A 22116-nucleotide genomic window follows, 5' to 3' on the forward strand; every position below is an offset into this window, starting at 1 on the left:
AGGTGAAGAAGCCAGATGTGGAGGTCCTGGGTTGGTGTGGTTACGCGTGGTCTGCGGTTGCGAGGCCGGTTGGACGGACTGCCAAATTCTCTAAAACGACGTTGGAGGCAGCTTATGGTAGAGAAATTAACATAATTCTCTGGCAACAGCTCTGGTGGACATTCCTGCAGTCAGCATGCTAATTGCACGCTCCCTCAACTTGAGACATCTGTGGCATTGTGTTGTGTGACAACTGCACATTTTAGTGGCCTTTTATTGTCCCCAGCACTAGGTGTCTTCCAAAATGTGACATTTTGGGAAAAAGGTTGGCAAAAATGCATCTTCCTAGGTGTAATGTGAGAGAATGCAGACTCTCTCACTGTGTTTGCCATCCCTGCACATCAAGTGTTTGTGGTTCAATAAAATGTTTGTTTGGTTAAGTATTTCTCTTTGAATCCTGTTCTGAATCGATGATTTGTTCAAAATGAACAACGTATGAGATGGGTCCTTTTTGTTCTGTGCATGGACTTTTCGATTCATTGTGTTTCTGTACACCTGATGACTTAGGCTTGTTCATAGCACAGAGATATTTTTACTGCGACATACAGGTAACTGCCAAAATAAAGGAAACGCCAACATATAGTGTCTTAATAGGGCATTGAGCCAGAACAGCTTCAATGCACCTTGGTCTAGATTTTACAAGTGTCTGGAACTCTATCGGAGGGATGCGACATCATTCTTCCATGAGAAATTCCATAATTTGGTGTTTTGTTGATGGAAAATGCTGTCTCAGGCGCTGCTCCACGATCTCCCATAAGTATTCAATTGTGTTGTGATCTGGTGACTGAGACGGCCATGGCGTATGGTTTATATCGTTTTCATGCTCATCAAGCCATTTCAGTGACCACTCGTGCCCTGTAGATGGGGGCCATTGCCATCATTTGGGGGCAAAGCCATGGTAGCCAGATAATGGCCTGCCCATAATTTTTATACATGACCCTAAGCATGATGCGATGGTAATTGCTTAATTAACTTCGGAACCACACCTGTGTGGAAGCACCTGCTTTCAATATACTTTGTATCCCTCATTTACTCAAGTGTTTCCATTATTTTGGCAGTTACATGTACTGCAGTACTTAGAGGAAAGGAAAACCAGGTTTTAGAGCCAAGCACTATGAAGACTTTATTAAGTGTCCACAAATGTCATATTTACCACTTCCAGAGGTAACACATTCTACATATCATGACTTAAAAAAACCACAAACCATGCCTCTAGAACTGCCTATACAGACTAGAGCTAAATGACTCCTAAGTACATTGGATTCTATAGTTCTGGCAGAGAAATGGGTGCGGCACAGTTCATAAGGGACTCCCATCACCACAATGTTGCATATTGTAACTACGTATATTGCTATGGGAGTACGTCAGCGCTAACACGTGCATGTATGGCATGAACCACATTCACTTGCAACATACAGGCACCATAAACAACTGATGTACAATGCATTTGGCACAACTGTTGTGATACAACAGTTTTTTATATATACAAAAATAACACAGTTGTCGTGGAAACATGGCACAATGGTTGTGTAAACATTTTGGTGCGGACAAACTGTTGGATCACAAATCAGCTGTATCGCCACCATTGTATCACAACCGTTGTGTCAAAACCTCCGTGTGTACGGGGGACACAATGAGTGGAGAGAGAGACGGGCAGCCACTCAGTCGATTTCCTCAGGGACAACCTTTATCATGACGTCTTCGTTAGCTCGCCGCACTACCACGGACAGCGGACTGCCTGACTGGACAGCATCACTCACCTCGTCTGTGGTCTGGATGGGTTGCCCGTTGATGCTGATTATAACATCATGGTTAATCATGCCAGCACTGCATGGGGAACATGCATTAGAGAACAATTAACACTACACGCACCTAGCCTGGTCCCAGATCTGTTTGTGCTCTTGACAACTCCGTTGATTGCCGTCATTGTCAAGCCAATGTTTGGCGTGACAAGGAGTTGGCATGATCGCACAAAGTCTGGCACTCAGGCTCACACACCCTCGCTGTTATACAAAACTCAACCTTTCTCTGACTTCTCATCTTATACCCTAAAGGAACAAGCATTGACCTTTTAGACTAAGTTGCAGATGCTGTGTCTTGATGCAAGAGAGAGAGATGCCGGTGGCTTCAAATCCAACAGATAATAGGCCAATCAGTACCATTCACTATAGTTGTGTAGTGTTAGCCAGGCTGGCTTATTAATGGACCTAACATCTATTAGCCATTTTGATTGGCATTCAGATGTAGAAGCTTTTGTTTGAGAGGGCTGCTGCATGCATGTTTGTGTTGCATAGCTGTGGGGGCTACTTCCTGCTATTTCCCACAACGTGAACATGGCACACAGAGCTATTGATACAGATTTGAGCTCCTGACTGTTCTAGCTTTTTTTTTGCAATGGGGTAAGAGGGGATGTGGTTGAAAGTAATAGGGCTCTGTTCAAAAGTAGTGCACTATGAAGGGTATAGGGTACCATTTGGGGCATGGCCAGGAAGAGGACGTAATCAGAAACCTGCCTGTGGGTGACTGCTGGCTGGAGTGTAGAAAAGATCTGGACCAGAGCCTAGTCTAATAGCCTTGATAACCACAGGCCTGTCATTCCGTTCCTTTGAAAATATCCTGATGCCTCCAAACCCCTTTGTGTACAGGACTGTCTGCTAATCCATTTGACCAAGACCTAATGGATAAACAAACAAGTCTCCTACTGCACAGCACAAATCATACAGACTTGTTTCAGGTTCTGTCCAAAACCTTTTAATAGTGAGTAGTGCTACGGTATCGTTATATCCCATTTAAAACTGCTTTGGTAATATGAATGTAATAACATTCCTATTCAAAAAGCGCAATGTAACAGGTAATTGTCAGATTTAGGTCTGTACACCACTCAAATACACCAAACGATCATCTGTGAATAACACAGTAATGGCGGTATTGTCCCATTATCAGGCCTTCTGTGGGTGTTCCCACCATATGCCAATAATGTGGTGTCTAAACTTGACTCGGCGTGTGTCCTAAAATAGCCGCCAGTCCCTTACCTGTCTGGCATCGGCACACATTTCAGCAAATAAACGCAGGGTCGAAATTAATTGCTTACAAGTGAACTTCAGTGAGTACCGTAAACATTGCGCAAAATAAGATAAAGTATCATTGCCACGGATGAGACGACAGTCGGGTTTGACATGGTAGGCTTAACTACGGGGGATACAAGGCGCAACGAGGCGTGCGCGAGAGAATGGTGCTAAAGCGCAAAATCGGGGGGGGGGGGGGGTGATCGGCAGCCTAGTCTTTGCAAGTCTGATCTGCGATGGATTTGTTATTCTGTTTATACTGGTCACAATAAGCAGTGCGGTAGTCTTTTCAAAATGTTATTGAGCAAAAGCCGTGTGCGTTTAAGGAAATAGATCCCCGTCTCTAATAAGCGCCGGCTGTGTTAAAAGAGGTTAAGTGATTAGAAGCAAATGTCTGGGATATTAATTTCAGTTTTACGGTAGTGCACTACTTTTGACCAGGGCCCATAGGACTCTGATTAAAAAAGTAGTGCACTTTAAATAAGGATAGGGTTCAATTTGGGATGCACACTCAGTCTTACCTGGAGGCAGCTGTTCCTGGGATCACTTCATAAACGTACACTCCCGAGCTCACATCTGGGAAGCCGCTCTCCCGCTCCCTCAGATCTCGGATCAAACTGGGAGGAGGAAACCCAGGATATTACACACAGTATGGCAAGACTTGGAAATGGTCACAGAAAAGATTTTAGCCAGCAACATTTTGAGAAGGGCAACAATTTGACCGTACACTTAATATAGATTGTGGTTTCATCGGGAGCAGCATTTATGGTGCATAGTAAACCTGCCAGTAATAATGGCAAGGCTTGCGTCCCCAATGGCACCCTATTCCCTATATAGTACACTACTTTTGTCCTGGCCATGGAAAAGTGGTACCTTCTGACCAAAAGCAGATGTTTACTTACTGAGTTGAGAGCTGAAGCATCCGGACACCCATGTATTTCTTTTTTGGCAGTGTCTTTCCTGATAACAATGCAGTCAAATAAGAACGGTTATAGAATACCAAATGATTGTATAGAAATGTGCCAAATAAGAATTTGATCTTAACTGACTTGACTAGTTAAATAAAGGTTAAATAAAATGCCAATAAAATCATCAATCTGAACCAGAAAAGCTATCATATAAATCATGGGGTATATTCGTGAACTAGGTAGTGAAGAATTCGTTATACAAACCCTTGATTTGTCTGTCGTAGGAATCCGCAAGGAATTGGCGTATTCTGTCAGCAGGAATTGCAAAGGATATTCCTGCTGTTACCTTCAGAGTATTTATGCCAATGACATCCCCATCCTGGAAACAAGTCAAATTGAACATAACAAATGATGAATATAAACAGAACTGTAGCATGAAAATATGCATCTGATATACAGTACCAGTCAAAGGTTTGGACACACCTATACTCATTCAAGGGTTTTTCTTTATTTTTACTATTTTCTACATTGTAAAATAATAGTGAAGAAATCAAAACTATGAAATAACACATGGAATCATGTAGTAACCAAAAAAGTGTTAAACAAATCAAAATATATTTGAATTGTTTAACACTTTTGGTTACTACATGATTCCATGTGTTAATAAAATAGTTTTGAAATATATATATATATATATACTTTCCAAAGTAACTGTGTGTGTGTGTGTGTGTGTGTGTGTGTGTGTGTGTATGTGTATGTATATATATATATATATATATATATATATATATATATATCTCCACACACACACACACACACACACACACACACACACACACACACACACACACACAGTTACTTTGGAAAGTATTCAGACCCCTCGACTCAACCAGCTTCATGAGGTAGTCACCTGGAATGCATTTCAATTAACAGGTGTGCCTTAAGTTAATTTGCGGAATTTTTTCCTTAATGCGTTTGAGCTAATCAGTTGTGTTGTGACAAGGTAGGGGTGGTATACAGAAGATAGCCCTATTTGGTAAAATACCAAGTCCATATTACATCTCCATGTGTAGTTCCCACCGTGAAGCATGGAGGAGGAGGTGTGATGGTGTGGGGGTGCTTTGCTGGTGACACTGTCAATGATTTATTTAGAATTTAAGGCACACTTAACCTTAACCAGCATGGCAACCACAACATTCTGCAGCGATACGCCATCCCATCTGGTTTGCACTTAGTAGGACTATCATTTGTTTTTCAACAGGATAATGACCCAACATACCTCCAGGCTGTGTAAGGGCTATTTGACCAAGGAGAGTGATGGAGTGCTGCATCAGATGACCTGGCCTCCACAATCAACCGACCTCAACCCAACTGAGATGGTTTGGGATGAGTTGAGCCACAGAGTGAAGGAAAATCAGCCAACAAGTGCTCAGCACATGTGGGAACTCTTTCAAGGCTGTTGGAAAAGCATTCCTCATGAAGCTTGTTGAGAGAATGCCAAGAGTGTGCAAAGCTGTCCTCAAGGCAAAGGCTGGCTACTTTGAAGAATCAAAAATATATTTTGATTTGTTTAAAACTTGTTTTTTTGCTTACTACATGATTCCATATGTGTTATTTCAGATTCCATATGTGTTATTTCATAGTTTTGATGTCTTCACTATTATTCTACCATGTAGAAAATAGTACAAATAAAGAAAAACCCTTGAATGAGTAGGTGTGTCCAAACTTGTGACTGGTATTGTACATCCATGGAATATGTACTTTCATTAAAGAAAGTTCCTTTGAACATGTCAGTCAACATTGTGTAATGTTCTGTTGTTCCAAGAATGTTCTGCTGTTCTGTTGTTTCCATGTGTGATGCTAAGCATGGTCATTCTCACTGAGTGAAGGAACAGAATGAGATGTGTATCCTTTTGGTGTATTTGAAAGTAAAGCAGTCTTTTTACAACATAAAGCTCGAGGCCACTGCTTTGATATATCCTATGTAATTGTGTACGCGTGACCAATTATGTTTTATGTAATTGCACTGCACCAATGCAATGTTGTGCAAAAGCCTTCTTTTATATACCACAAGGACTTAGATGGAAAACATTATATAGCGGGTGAAGAAAGGCCTTAAGCTTTGTCAAGGGCGACTCTAGAATTTTTCTGCTTTGAGATCAATAGGCAGACATAAGTCATCACTATTACAGGAGTCTGCAGATAAAGAATGTTTCCCGTGGCGGATTTTAAAACAACAGATGTCACAGTAAAACATAGAATTGGGACCTTGAGCAGTAAGCCATATATAGAAAACAGAATTATGACCTTGCAAATCTTTCCTAAATGAAAAAAGAAAGATACATAACCTGCCTGCATTTCAAATGTGCTGATTACATATTACAATCCTCTCAAATACAATATCAAGTAGTAAATCCCCTTACCAAGTTAACAAGTGGTCCCCCTGAGTTGCCATACTATAAAAGAACAGAGCAATAAACAAAAGGTAATGACAATTGTATTGCAGTGCAATGTTTAATCCAAAACAGAGACAAGAAGAGAAGATGGAGACACAGTATGTAATATGTAAAGAGATGCACATGCAGTAAAAAACATTCTCAAAATACTGCTGCTTGACAGCCATGTTTCACGTTTGCATCCGAAATGGCACCCTATTCCCTATATAGTGAACTACTTTTGATCATGCAGGGCCTATAGGGCTCTGGTCAAAAGTAGTGCACTAAACAGGGAATAGGGTGCCATTTGAGTCACAGACTATGACTCACGTTGATGATGGCGTCCGTCTGGATGTACTCCATGTCAGAGTCTTTGAGTCCCAGCTCCAGGCCATTCCTATGGGCCGTGCTGATGATGCCTGTGGTGACCGTGTTCTGCAGGGGGAAGAAAATTCAAACAAAGCTTCAATTCCAATTAATATCCAAGTGAGTGCTGGCCTTTTTCATGTTTGTTGTGATCTATTTGTGGTTCCAATCATCCTTTCATGTGTTTATGCAAGTGGATAACAGTTGAGCACGTTCCCTCCCTTTACCTGCAGGGAGAAGGGACTGCCCACTGCCACCACAAACTCCCCCGGCCGAAGGTCAGACGAGTGGCCCAGCAGAAGCACCGGCAGTGGACTCTACAGAACAAGACAAACATAGAGATCATATAAATCACAAATCCACTGTTTCATGTTGCTAGGATATCAATGTTCATTCTAGTGTTCTATTTAATTATGTGAAGATAGTGGGTTAGCATCGCTACTGCCTTCCTGAGACCTGTAGTACTGTCCCGGAACCCAGAAATCTTTGGGCTTTTCTTTAAGCCGTGTCCGAGCCAGAACAGCCCATAGAGCAGGAACATGTTTCTGAAGCTTGAGGCAGTTTGATGTAAAGTACACCCCCTGAACAGGACACTAGTTAGCTTTCCTGGGACAGTAGTATTGAAGGTGCTTCTGGAGTATGTTGTGTCAATAAGGCGTGGGTTTGAATCCCAGGTCTGCCATGGTCGAGGTGGACTGTGTTGTAAAGGCAACTGTGGGCTTACTGACTGACACATTGCTGGTCCGGTTCATTGAGTCATCAGAGCTACTTCCTGATACTGTATATGCAGTAAGGGAAGACAAATCACCCCCCAAAAAAGGGAAAGAGGCTTTTCAACTGCTCTGTTAATACATTGGCCCTATATCATCAGTAAAGCCAACAGGGCACTCTCACCTTCACACCCAGCCTAAGCATGTATCTGCATGCCTTTTCTTGTCATGGGTTGAAGTATTTATATTGCTGGAATCTGACAATTACAGTTTATTTCCATTGCCAGCCCCTCTAGGGCATAAAGCCTTGTTCCATCACAGCCTCACTTTGCAGGCAACTTTTGGAGTCTGTTGCAGCCTATGACTGCTTACTGTCTACCATCACAACTCATTCTAATCCCTTTCTTATTTTACCTTTATTTAACTAGGCAAGTCAGTTAAGAACAAACTCTTATTTTCAATGACTGCCTAGGAACAGTGTTCAGGGGCAGAATGACAGATTTGTACCTTGGGGATTTGAACTTGCAACCTTTCGGTTACTAGTCCAACGCTCTAACCACTAGGCTACGCTGCCTGCGTTTGTAGTCTCCACGGAAGTTTCTAGTCTTCTGAAGTATATTGTGTAGTGATGAGCTGAGTCAAAATGATCAGTTGTATTGCCTGTATGGTTTGTCCCTGGCCTAGATTGGGTTTTAGTGGACTGTGTTTTGGCCAGGGATCCCATAATGCCACACAAAGGAGCTGTTTACCCAAGCTCCTGTCGTTGCGGTGACAAATGTTTTAGTAACAGCACCACTTGCGAATACTTACAAATTCACAGCTTCAGCCCTTTTTTTTAAAGACCAAAACAATAGCCCCTAGAGGAAAACTTGGCGACAAATTGACCATGTCAAGGAGTGGAATCCAATTTTGGTCAGGCGAAAGGCCCTCTGTCGCCTTTTTTATGTTAGTCACTCATGACAACCCAGTAGGCCAGTAGAAAACACCAAGCAACATTTTGTTTAAGGACCTGTGAAATGAGAGAAGGCCCTTGGAACAGCCTCATTTTAGGGAGGAGGAAAAGGAAGAGCACTCACATCCGACTCAATTTTGATGAGTGCAATGTCTAGCTTCGTGTCCACGTCCTTGACGGAGGCATCGAATTTGACACCGTTCTTCATCTCCACTTTGATTCTCTGCTTGTTGGAGAGAACGTGGGCGTTGGTGACAATCCAGCCGTCCTCTGACACGATGAACCCCGAACCACTAGAGACGGGAACTTCCTGGTTTGAAAATGCCAACCTGAGTGAAAAGACCCAACAACCAATCAGGTTGCTTTCATCATCATACCGAAATATAAGGGAATCAGTTCCAAAGAGCTTGAAAATGAAGTATTGATCACAACTGTGTTAGACGCCTACTTCAATATGTTGCTGCAGAACGCATTGTATAGTACATTACCGACAGAAAGATTAAAGGGCTCCAATACTGTACTTGCTGCTTCTACCTCTTGAAAAGCTCTAGGTGCACCACAGCAGGGGCTATCTTATCCACCACATCGGCAATGAAGTTGAATTTGTAGCGGATACTTCCTGGGTCCAGGGAACCTGAGGGGACAAAATACAGAAAGACAGAAAGGCAGGTTTATTCATGTGAAACAAAGTTCACGCATATATTGGAGGTAGAAATTGCATACATTTCATATGTTGTTCATGAGCTGTAAACATTTTCATATATATTGGGATACTAGATTTTATTGGGATACTAGTATATGGATTTTTTTAAATAGAAAAAGCATAACATCTGTCAGACTTTTTCCAGCAGTTAAAAAATAGTGGAAGGGCAGAGTGGTAGGATTTAAGACCTCTCTGAGCCTGATATGGGTATGCAAATTCTGAGCTTTGGGTTTGGTGCATGGTCTCCTTATGAACACAATGACAAATACATGTATGATACAGGGAAGCACTTAAGGCAAGTAGTAGCATATCTTGGTATTTTTTAAATGTTTTCATTACTGTTGAAGGAACTTAGATCCGTAGGGATTTGCCCACAGGACCTGCGGGTCCTGACAGAGATCATTGCAGCACAGTCTGCATTTTTCATGCTGTGGTTGGGAGTGGTCGGTCCGACAGACAACTTTGGGATGAATATATTTAAGTTTCCCCGCAGATTATTTGGAAACAGAGACATTGTATTAAAATCACATCTTTGTTGCATTATTCACACACACTGCAAATTTGCTGATTCAAGTTAAGTAGCCTACCTCTCCTCCTAATTGGGTGTGCGAGATCAAGTGTGCCTAGTACAGTTGAAGTCGGAAGTTAATATATCTTCACATGATCTCAGTATATACAGTATACACCCGTTTTGAAAGGCCCCAGAGTCTGCAACACCACTAAGCAAGGGGCACCACCAAGCAAGCGGCACCATGAAGACCAAGGAGCTCTCCAAACAGGTCAGGGACAAAGTTGTGGAGAATTACAGATCAGGGTTGGGTTATAAAAAAATATCCGAAACCTTGAACATCCCACGGAGCACCATTAAATCCATTATTAGAAAATGGGAAAGAATATGGCACCACAACAAACCTGCCAAGAGAGGGCCGCCCACCAAAGCTCACGGGCCAGGCAAGGAGGGCATTAATCAGAGAGGCAACAAAAAGACCAAAGATAACCCAGAAGGAGCTGCAAAGCTCCACAGCGGAGATTGGATTATCTGTCTATAGGACCACTTTAAGCCGTACATTCCACAGAGCTGGGCTTTATGGAAGAGTGGCCAGAAAAAAGCCATTGCTTAAAAAACAAAAATAAGCAAACACATTTGGTGTTTGCCAAAAGGGATGTGGGAGAATCCCCAAACATATGGAAAAAGGTACTCTGGTCAGATGAGACAAAAATGTACCTTTTTGGCCATCAAGGAAAACGCTATGTCTGGCACAAACCCAACACCTCTCATCACCCCGATAATACCATCCCCACAGTGAAGCATGGTGGTGGCAGCATCGTGCTGTGGGGGTGTTTTTCATCAGCAAGGACTTGGAAACTGGTCAGAATTGAAGGAATGATGGATGGCGCTAAATACAGGGAAATTCTTGAGGGAAACCTGTTTCAGTCTTCCAGAGATTTGAGACTGGGATGGAGGTTCACCTTCCGGCAGGATAATGACCCTAAGCATACTACTAAAGCAACACTCAAATGGTTTAAGGGGAAACATTTAAATGTCTTGGAATGGCCTAGTCAAAGCCCAGACCTCAATCCAATTGAGAATTTGTGGTATGACTTAAAGATTGATGTACACTAGTGGAACCCATCCAACTTGAAGGAGCTGGAGCAGTTTTGCCTTGAAGAATGGGCAAAAATCCCAGTGGCTAGATGTGCCAAGCTTATAGAGACATACCCCAAGAGACTTGCAGCTGTAATTGCTGCAAAAGATGGCTCTACAAAGTATTGACTTTGGGGCAGGGGTGAATAGTTATGCACGGTCAAGTTTACAGTATATGTGTCTTATTTCTTGTTTGTTTCACAAGAAAAATATTTTGCATCTTCAAAATGGTAGGCATGTTGTGTAAATGAAATGATACAAACCCCCCAAAAATATATCTTAATTCCAGGTTGTAAGGCATCAAAATAGGAAAAATACCAAGGGGGTGAATACTTTCGCAAGCCACTGTATCTTATATGCAAAACGTGCCGACAGAATTTGATCTCCCTGTGCTGCTGACGGCTATTTTTTAAATTTGTATTCTACATTTTTTTATGATTTATCAGGGGGTGCTGCAGCACCCTTACTTTACGCAGCTATGCTAGAGACCCCTTGAGCCTTCGGCCCCTATTCTGCTACCTGTTTGCTTGGATAGCTTGTCAGGTTGGTTTCCAGGGACCAAATTGATATCAGCAAGCTTGTGCCTGCTGAGCTCATGGCCTTGTTTGCCCACAAGGCAAATCAAGGTCTGAATGCAGCGAACACCCAGCCTGTAAGCCCACCTGATTGGCTGGCAGGAGGTGGAGCTACCTTTATAGGCCACCTAGCTCTCCTCTTCTACTTAAAGGTTATTTATGACTCTCTTACTTCAGGCAAACTGGAAATCTTTGCCCCCCAAAACTATTCCCCTGCAGTATCTCCTCTTCCCATTTATAGGGCATTTCTTCTCATGTAGGCTACGGCACGTTGCTCTCACACACACATTATCACATGTACTTTTCCTAAAGCTCCTGTGCACTACACCTTATCCTTAATGCATTCAGATACACGGTTTTGAGATTGATATTTGCATAGCAGCACAATGAACTAATCTCTGCGGAAACTTCTTTGAATGCAAATTTGAACATGGCAAACAAAGGTACTCCTTTTGCCAAGACATATCCTTGGCAGGACACCGAATATTTTTGCCTTGCACAGGGCTTCTTCACCCCCCCCAAAACCACTTCTTATAAGCTACTAGTGCACTCTTTAAACTCTATGCCATTTTACAAACATATCAAAATGTTTAACACCTTCTACATAAGATGATTATCAGAACTGGGTGCATTCTCCTGGTGCTGTCAGATGCCTGGGCCCGTTGGTAGACTGAGGTTGTGTCCAACATGGTACCCTATTCCCTATACAGGGAGTATACCAAACATTAGGAACACCTTACTGATATTGAGTTGCATCCTCCAGAACAGCCTCAATTCGTCGGGGCATGGACTCTACAAGGTGTTGAAAGCGTTCCACAAGGATGCTGGCCCATGTTGACTCCAATGCTTCCCATAGTTGTGTCAAGTTGGCTGGATATCTTTTGGGTGGTGGGCAATTCCTGATACACACTGGAAACTGTTGAGCGTTTGTCTTGACACAAACCGGTGCGCCTGGCACCTAGTACCATACCCCGTTCAAAGGCACTTAAATATTTTGTCTTGCCGATTCACTCTCTGAATGGCACACATACACAATCCATGTCTCAATTGTCTCAAGGCGTAAAAATCCTTCTTCTCCTCCCTTTCATCGACACTGATTGAAGTGGATTTAACAAGTGACATCAATAAGGAATCATAGCTTTCACCTGTATAGTCTATGTCATGTAAAGAGTATAGTGCATTACTTTTGACCATTTGGGTCGCAGCCTGAGAGATTGACTTGAGGGAGGCCATGGAGTGCACTGCATCTGTTCATGGATACTGTCCCTAGGCTCCACTGCCAAACCCTGATGGATGGTCAGAGGTTGGAATGCCTTGAACAATATAAAAATACTGGGTGCACTGCACACATCACACATTTAGTATTTCAGATAACATGCACTTTGAATGGATTCCTCTGGATATTACTTGGAAAAGATTTCAGCTTGTTTATTTTCTCATTTTGAGATATCATTCTATTTAAAATTGTGATTCAATTCATTAACAATACTAGAATAACTTTGGTGAATGTGCCATCCATCACTGTGATGTGTCAGTAGTGATGGGGAAGAAAACAAAGCTACATTATCAAAAATCTATTGTATTGTTTTGACTATCGCAATATTATTTTTTTGTGCTAATTGGCTGTACCTGCACCAAAACTCCAGTATTTTTATTTCATAGCTTGTACTCCATCTTTTTAAACAGGGAGACAATTTGTTTTCAACACTTTTATTTCTATGACTGATCAAAACTAGTTTTCTCCAGGCTCTCTGTTGTCCCTCTGCAGTAGACATGGTGAGCAATATGTTTGGAACATCGAATCGCAATAATATCACATTATCGATACATATAGAATCGCGATAATAATATTGTATCGTGAGGCCCCAGCCCTATATTTCTGGCCATATTAGACTGTTATACTCCTGTATGTTAGAATTTCTGTAACAAACCCACAGAGACATAAAGCATAAAAAACACACCGCCAACAGCTTTTATGCAATGAGCAAAGAAAAAGCTGTCAACACATTAAGCGTGGCTACTTATTCAGGCTGGTGTTATTACTAAGAAATGCTAAAGAGAGGTGATGAAATAATGTGTTAACGCCTTTCTTGCCTGTAGTGTACATCTGAGGCCGTATGTATCAAGTTTCTTAGAGTAGGAATGTTGATCAAGGATCAGGTCCCCCCCGTCAATGTAATTTTTATTAATTGTGATCTAAAAGGCAAGACTGATCCTAGATCTGCACTGTCGTCACTACTCTGACACACTTTATTAATACAGGCTCTGTAACTGAGTAAAGTGTTGAATGTTGCTGCAAAGGTAGTCGACACAGCTCTGTTTTGTACACAACTTTGGCTCCCATGCGGAGGAATCCTGTCATGCACTGAAATCTGAAGTACTGTTCGCTCTGCGATTGCTCTCTTAACCCCTCCACATGCTCCAAGCCTTTTATAGGCTGCTTCTCATTCAGGTGATTACTCAGTCCAATCACCTCATTCTTGTGCCAGTCCGTTAAACATTATGTGACACCCTCCAAAGCACACAGTAATTGGAAGCCATGTGGTTTTCACACCTGCTTTTCTCATTTTCTCAGAAACCAGGAGGGGATCTAATGCATGATGAATTTCTTATTTTCTCCATACACATTCTACTGTGGGTATAGCAACAATAAGTAACCACTTGCTATGAGTAATAGGCCGAGATTGTGTTGCAATGGACACATTTCCGTTTAGGCATAACAACAGTTTTGTCAATAATAATGAAACCATTACCATGTCTAACACTTTCTGGCTGGCACAACATGGAACAGCAGACTGTAAACTGGCATTTGTTATCGTCTCAGATCCATCAAGATATCAACAGCTTGATCATGGAGCAAGTACGGAGGCCCAATACCAGATCATTCACTCCTGCTGTCTTTGACTACTATGACTGTGTACAATTCACCATCTCAAACCGTGCTAGAAAGTAATAGCCTACGTCCCAAATGCCTCCATATTCCCTATATAGTTCCCATAGGGCTCTGGTCAAAAGTAGTGCACTATATAGGGAATAAGGTGCCATTTGGGATGGAATAAGGTGCCATTTGGGATGGACCAACATAACATGTAGGCCTATGATTATGACCAAAAATCGATTGAATATGCTCCGGGTCCATGCTAGATGAGGAAAGAAAAAAAACAGAGTTTGTCTGATTGTATTGTAAGCAACATCTACCCTAACGCACTTTGCATTTTAGCGTCGTATGGCATGTCAACAGGATCAACCTTTATCAAATAAAGTTGATCTGTTGATCCTTTACTCAATGAAATAACGTTTTATTAGTGGGCTTGGTTGGAAGTAATGTTGTAGTTCTGCCAAGGCTCTGGCCAGGGTGTTTTTTCTCTATTGGAGAAAATGTAATCAGGTTTTCCCTTACATAATTGGATCAGAGAGAGAATGAAAGGTGAAGTATTCTTCAGTAGGCTGTAAAATAAGATGATGGCTTGATCTTCGAGAAGCAGCAGTTCAGCCTTCCTACTTAATAGGTTAATTACAATCCCTACAGGATGTAGGCTACATGCAGCCTGGCTTACACATTGCAGCAGAGCACAGATACCCATGTTGGGTCAACTTGACAAGTAGTTAGGCCTGTACAATCCAGTTATTCAACAATTAGGACTGTACAATCTATTTATTCAACAATTAGGATTGTACAATCCAGTTATTCAACGAAGAAAATACATAAAGAAAATACATAAACACAAACTAATGTCTTGATAACAATAGGCTTCCTTGCATGGTTGACTGGAGATTAATAAATGTAGGCGATGGAAATTTGCTTCCTTTGGCCCTCAACCACAACTAGGATACTCACCCGAATCACAGTGGCCTTTCTGAATCAAGATGACCGGGGGATTTATACTGAGTTCTGCTATTTTGTTCTCGGCTCTCAAGCGGCACATACTGGGGTAAGTCCTTCCATCACTTCCGCACACCGGCTCTGCAAGGGTGCAAACGCATAAACCGCGCATTCTGCGCTTTCCCGCTGGAAATTCGCATGTCATCCCCTCGCCACAAAGGCCAATACCGCGCTCCCCGCAAATGTCACCTTCTCCAGACGCGCATACTGTGCAGCATCCGCAGCTGTCCTTCACTACACCGTAGTAACACCGTGATTCAGGTGAGACAGGACAGCGGGAGCCATCACAGACTTCCGGACACGGAGTTTGTCTCTTGCGAAGTAACCGCGCATGAACCACAGAGGCGAAGATAATGCAAACCACAAACTTTATCATGGTCCAAAAAAAGGTGATAATTCTTGTAAATTCAATTCGTAACCAACAATGAACAAGTTCAAGTCCTCCTGCCCGTTTTGCGTGTACCTGTCTATATCACCTCCTATTTTATCTAAATTATGCCTTATTTGAAAAGAAAATGCATGTGCAAAATGTGCATTCAGAATCCACAGCTTCAGGTTGGTCTAGTTTGCAGTTTAGTCTGTCTAAATGTCTTGTAACTATGTTTCCAGAAGCAGCAGTCTGATTTTGAGCTCCACTCTTGCTTAGTCCTTTAAGTCCCCCAAGTGAACTCTTTGGAATGCAGCTGTGTGACTTTATGTAGAGGATTTGAAGAGACCCACAAGGAAGGAGCACCCTTTCAGTTTTCAGTACAGCTGTCTCCTGTGCGAATGATCAACAGCACTCACATTACTGTAACTCACTTGATGACATATGAAAGCATAAACCTACTTTCTTTGTGATCATTTTGAGGATTTACAAATTACAATTTCAGTGGGTTGGTTAAACATGTCTGCATAATATACCAGCCTGGTATATTTAGTATACTGTATGTTACTTGATGTAACATAGTAAATACGGAACACTCAAATTACACTGAACAAAAATAGAAAAACGCAACATGCAACAATTTCAAAGATTTTACTGAGTTACAGTCAAATGAAATACATTCATTAGGCACTAATCTATGGATTTCACATGACTGGCAATACAGATATGCATCTGTTGGTTACAGATACCTTAAAAAAGAATGTAGGGGCGTGGATAAGAAAACCAGTCAATATCTGGTGTGACCACCATTTGCCTTATGCAGCGAATAGAGTTGATCAGGCTGTTGATTGTGGTCGGTGGAACGTTGTTCTACTCCTCTTCAATGTCTGTGCGAAGTTGCTGGATATTGGCTGAAACTGGAACAAGCTGTCGAAAACGTCGATCCAGAGCATCCCAAACATGCTCAATTGGCTACATGTCTGGTTAGTAAGCAGGCCTTCCAGGAATTGTGTACAGATCCTTGCAACATGGAACCGTGCATTATCATGCTTAAACATTAGTTAATGGTGGCAGACAAATGGCACAACAAATGGGCCTCAGGATCTCATCACAATATCTCCATGCATTCAAATTGCCATCAATAAAATGCAACTGTGTTCGGTGTCCGTAGCTTATGCCTGCCCATACCATAACCCCACCGCCACCATGGGTTCACAACGTTGACATCAGCAAACTGTTCGCCCACACGATGCCATACACTCTGTCTGCTATCTACAGTTGAAATCGGGATTCATCCATGAATAGCACACTTCTTCAGCATGCCACTGGCCATCAAAGGTAAGCATTTGCCCACTGAAGTCGGTTATGACGCCAAACTGCAGTCAGGTCAAGACCCTGGTGAGGACGATGAGCACGCAGATGAGAAATTCTTATGTTGTGGAAACCCACAGTTTCATCAACTGTCCGGGTGACTGGTCTCAGATGATCCCCCAAGTGAAGAAGCCAGATGTGGAGGTCCTGGGTTGGTGTGGTTACGCGTGGTCTGCGGTTGTGAAGCTGGTTGGATGTACTGTCAAATTCTCTAAAACGACGTTGGAGGCAGCTTATGGTAGAGAAATTAACATTCAATTCTCTGGCAACAGCTCTGGTGGACATTCCTGCAGTCAAGAATCTCTTGAGACATCTGTAGCATTGTGTTGTGTGACAAAACTGCACATTTTAGTGTGGCCTCTTATTGTCCCCAGCACAAGGTGCACCTGTGTAATGATCTTGCTGTTTAATCAGCTTCTTGATATGCCACACCTGTCAGATGGATGGATTATCTTGTGAAAATGCTCACTAACAGGGATGTAAACAAATTTGTGCACAAAATTTGAGAGAAACTTTTTGTGCGTATGAATTTTTGTTCAGTGTAGTATGATATTTTATGTTTGTTATGGACAGTAGGTTACATATAACGCGAACGTCTAGTAGCCCAAAGGTTTTATGTTCGAATCTCAACACGGACAACTTTAGCATTTTATCTAACTAGCAACTTTGCAACTACTTACTACTTAGCATGCTAGCTAACCCTTCCCCTAACCCTTTAACCTATCTTCTAACCTTAACCCTAACCATAATCCCTAACCTAACGTAGCATATCATACTAAAGCAATCAATCGTAATATATCATACTAAACAGATCAAATGCGATCTATTTAACAAGTGACATCAATAAGGCATCATAGCCTTCCCCTGGATTCACCTGGTCCGTCTATGTCATTGAAAGAGCAGGTGTTTTTAATGTTTTGTACTCTCAGTGTATGACCGCTATTACATTGGTAGACCAATGTTATGCAAACAAACATAAAGTAACATATACTAAATGGAGTGGCAGGATTTTAGTAAAATATAAAATGTTTTGCTCTGGGAACAGGTTCCAGCATTGGCCTGCATTTCAGATTAAGTTGGATTGATCAAGGCAAGATATGAGCTGCATATTATCTGGACTTTAAAAAGGGAAACACATACAAAAGTACAAATAAAGTAAAGTAACAATGTTGGGAACTTCATATAAGTGATCTAATTCTTTCCCACATAAAGCTCTCACTTTACCACTAATGGTTTATTCATCTACCAAATGTCACCACCCGAAACAATACAATCCATCACACACATCCACATTCTTGTTATGAGCAAGGACTATGTATTTAAAGGGATACTTTGGGATTTTGGCAATGAGGCCCTTTAGCTTGCTAGCAGATAGCGCAATGACTGGAAGTCTATGTGTAACGCCAGTTAGCGTTGGCTCACAAAACTACCTCTAACTTCCTTCACCTTGGACACAGAGACATACAAATGGTATCCAAGAGTTGATCTGACATGTATAAAGGGCCAAAATCATTGCCAAAATCCCGAAGTATCCCTTTAACCTAGCCTGAAATACCTGCAGTGTCATTTAGTACAAGGCTTGGTTTTTATCTAGTTGGCAGCTGCTAATATAAAGATGGATGTGGGAAGTGTCCTTCCTGTGTAGGCCTAGGAGGAGACCCTATACTCTGCATTAAAAAGAGCCAGTCCTAGGTTTGATGCAAGGGAGTGAAACTCACCTGGTGTATTCCAAGCATGTAATTCTTGGAGCAGATACAAAGCAATGCTTTTTGGCGAGAACAGCTCAGTGTATGAATATAGGCTGTTTTATTTGTCACTGAAAAAAGTATTTTTTGTGGTCATTTTCTTCACATTATTAGCTTACATTTAAGAAGGAAATGTGTGATGGCGATAGGAATGCTCAAGTTCAAGCATCGCTCTCCCACACCTAAATTGTAGGCCCTAATATGTCAACCTTTCTACTGGTTTTAAGGTATGTAGGCCTTGGCTACAATTGCAAAATGATCTCCATTGTTAGCAAGTTATGCTGGTATCTTTGTAGCTCCAGTGAAATCATTTTCTTTCAGTTTGTGCATTCATTTTAAGTGATACTTGCGTTTGTCTCGCTTGCTGCTTCTCAGAGCGCCACTCGTGGCACATCCACGCTCTACTAAGGATGCCTGCGGACATGTGCGTGTAGGCTACACTGGCGCAAGCTCGACAAGCACGCACCCCTTTTACCCTCTGCTTCTGTTATTTTGTCATTCTTAATTTCATTTAACGAGATCTCTCATTTTGGGAATGTAACTGTGATGTTATGATAGACCTCTATCATAACATCAGGGGGACCCTGATTCATTTCCCCATAGTCTTTGACCAATGAGCCATGGCTAACTCATTTCCGTTTTTTAGGAGTACATGCTGGTGAGCTCTATTCTGGCTATGGGATAAATAAAGAAAACAAGTCTGAGGTCCTGAGCGCCCTGGAGCAGGTGTTCATCAAGGATCTCTCTGTACTTTGCGCCGTTCATCTTTCCTTCAATCCTGAATAGTCTACCAGTCCCTGCTGCTGAAAAATATCCCCACAGCATGATGCTGCCACCACCATGCTTCACTGTAGGGATGGTGCCAGGTTTTCCCCAGACGTGATGCTTGGAATTAAAGCCAAAAAGTTTAATCTTGGTTTCATCAAACTAGAGAATCTTGTTTCTCATGGTCTGAGAGTCCCTTAGGTGCCTTTTGGCAAACTCCAAGCGGGCTGTCATGTGCCTTTTACTGAGAGTATGGCTTCCATCTGTCCACTCTACCATTGGTGGAGTGCTGCAGAAATGGTTGCCCCTCTGGAAGGTTCTCCCATCTCCACAGAGGAACTCTGGAGCACTGTCAGAGTGACCATTGGGTTCTTGGTCAAGGGGTCTGAATACTTTACGAATGCACTGTTAGAACCACAAAGAACCCTTTCTTGTATGAGTGTACAGTATATGGTCACCATGTGGAAATGCAAGACAAAACCTCTACTCATCCATAAGCCAAATTGTAAGAAGGAAAACTCTGATGTTTCTATGTTGAAATAAGCATCACTCATTTTGTCAAAATGTTACATTATTTGCCATTGCACACATGGAATTTAGTTTGGGGAAAAATGCATTCTGATTGGCTGGGCCTGGCCAGTCGTGAAATCCATAGAATAGGGCCTAATTCATTTATTTCTATTGACTGATTTCCTTATATGAATATGAACTGTAACTCAGTAAACATTTTGAAATTCTTGCCGGTTGCGTTTATATTTTTATTAAGTATATATACCCACCTTGAGGGTTCTGTCCCTACCCGAGAGTGTAATGGGGACTTTAGAAAACATCTAGAAAAAGATAACCCAGTCACATCAAACTCTGAAATGACTGCTAACATTCCCTTTTAATTTCTTTAAGCTGTTTTGCGTTGACATTTATATCCATATGAATGATGCTGCTGCATGATTTCACAGTTGGCAGGGGGAAGATTGAATTCCTATTTTGCAAGATTGTTGCTGAGGTCTGAGTGGCAAACAGCTAGGTTCATACAAACCTGTGCTGTTGCAATCTAAATGCTAGCTAGAAGCAATAGGATATAATGTGTTTAAAGTGGAACTGACAGTGTTTAGCAACATGAAATCTTATTCAAATCTGTTCATATTCTTCCAAGGAAGAAATACACTTTTTACATTTTTTATTTTATTTCTGACATGCAAGCACTTAGATATGGTTGTTTTCACAAATTCTTAGAAGGTTTGAGGAATGACGCAAGTAAGGCATTTCTGAAAATTCGACAGAAATATAGTGGGGAAAGCAGCTGTTCGTTTGGACAATTAATAGACACTGCAGCAATTAAAAGCTAATAAAAACATCTGATTCGTCCAGGATGGAGTCTAAGCAGACCCGTGCGCCATAGCCAATTAGAGCTACAGCAGGTCTTTATGCAAATAAGCCATTTGGCACAGGGGCCTGCCATCATTCACTTTGAACTGGACTGTGTGTTTACAGGCAGTAGCAACAGCGCGACTTTAGATCATTAGAACCACAAAATACATGGAACCATTTTGGTTCAGTGAAGAAGGTCCTCTAGGGTTCTGATCGGAAGCAAGCGATGAAGCAAGCGATGAAGCAAGCCATGGAGCCCTTTTGGCTCTTACAAGGAACCTTTTTCTCTAATAGTGTAGGTATGATTATGCAATAGCATAATTATAGGTAGGTGTGTGTGTGTAAGAGAGAGAGATATGAGGGCCCAGACAGAGCTGAACTGAGGTGAATTTGGCTTCTATTACTATCTACAGTGACTGTGCTGTGAGCAGGAGATAAATGGCTTAGTCATGGCACTGGCACGTAGGTCATGTTCAAGGCTGAGCGCTCACATAGGGATAGTTTAATTAAATTGTTTCAGTGGCAATACACCATAGCAGGGCCTACATTGTCAACAAATGAAGCCAAAACAGACAGTTACCATCAGCCAGGTTTAGCTGAATCAAGTGATGTAGTACAAAAAGTAGGCTTACTTACTTAGTTGTTTTAGTCAGCAATGATGAAGAAAGATTTAGCAATGTTAACTTACTTTTTGTAAAAGTAAGTTAACACTATAATACGGACAGACAAATCCCCATGATCTTCGAGGAGCTCCACTTTAAAGAGCCGAACATAATCTAATGACATTGATCATGCCTTGATGGTGGTTACAAGGGGAGACATGTAAAGCTAAGAACTTGAAAAGGTTATATGGAGACCACAGGAGTTTGGTGGCACCTTAATTTGGGAGCACAGTCTCGTAGTAATGGCTGGAGCAGAATCAGTGGAATGGTGTCAAATACATCAAACACATGGTTTCCAGGTGTTTGATGCTATTCCATTTGCTCTGTCCTCCCCTCAGCAGCCTCCTGCGCTTGTGACATGGGGCAACACAACTTGTCACAATGCCTTTCAAATTCACTTTGCCACAACTAATTTAGAATCCTCTAACTTGTGTGTACAACAGTAAGTGGGGATGCATTATGTAAGAAATGCATAAAAAAAATACATTGTAGAGGTCTGTACAGTTCATTCATTCTTTGTCATGTTTATTGAGTGAATTTCTCAATTCACCATACAA

General features: G+C 41.8%; 1 protein-coding gene and 1 pseudogene across 2 annotated transcripts; one reads left to right on the top strand and one right to left on the bottom strand.

The window, feature by feature from the left end:
* The window catches only part of LOC115164044 (TM2 domain-containing protein 2-like), a 23226-nt pseudogene extending 17903 nt beyond the window's left edge, over positions 1-5323 (top strand).
* Positions 1137-16022, bottom strand: htra4 (HtrA serine peptidase 4). Of its 2 annotated transcripts, none has more exons than XM_029716558.1 (10): positions 15237-16022; positions 9010-9109; positions 8600-8804; positions 7041-7130; positions 6778-6882; positions 6436-6468; positions 4277-4391; positions 4007-4064; positions 3626-3721; positions 1137-1866 (listed from the first exon to the last, which is right to left on the bottom strand). In XM_029716558.1, exons 1-10 carry the CDS (start codon positions 15655-15657, stop codon positions 1701-1703), a joined length of 1389 nt encoding a protein of 462 aa, XP_029572418.1. In that variant the 5' UTR covers positions 15658-16022; the 3' UTR covers positions 1137-1700. The 2 variants fall into 2 exon arrangements, with proteins under 2 accessions (XP_029572418.1, XP_029572417.1); XM_029716557.1 differs by having other exon boundaries at positions 9010-9118; positions 15237-16021.
* Between the last annotated feature and the right edge of the window lie 6094 nt (positions 16023-22116).

This window comes from Salmo trutta, chromosome 27, assembly GCF_901001165.1.
Source record: "Salmo trutta chromosome 27, fSalTru1.1, whole genome shotgun sequence".
Taxonomy (NCBI): Eukaryota; Metazoa; Chordata; class Actinopteri; order Salmoniformes; family Salmonidae; genus Salmo; species Salmo trutta.

Bases quoted from the DNA above. Each gene is read 5' to 3' on its own strand.
- htra4 (XM_029716557.1), bottom strand. From the start codon at position 15,657: ATGATAAAGTTTGTGGTTTGCATTATCTTCGCCTCTGTGGTTCATGCG. The intron at 4,392-6,435 runs GTAAGGGGATTT...ACTTGTTTCCAG, and splicing joins GGGGACCACTTGTTAACTTG to GATGGGGATGTCATTGGCAT. The intron at 4,065-4,276 runs GTTTGTATAACG...CATTGTTATCAG, and splicing joins CTACGACAGACAAATCAAGG to GAAAGACACTGCCAAAAAAG.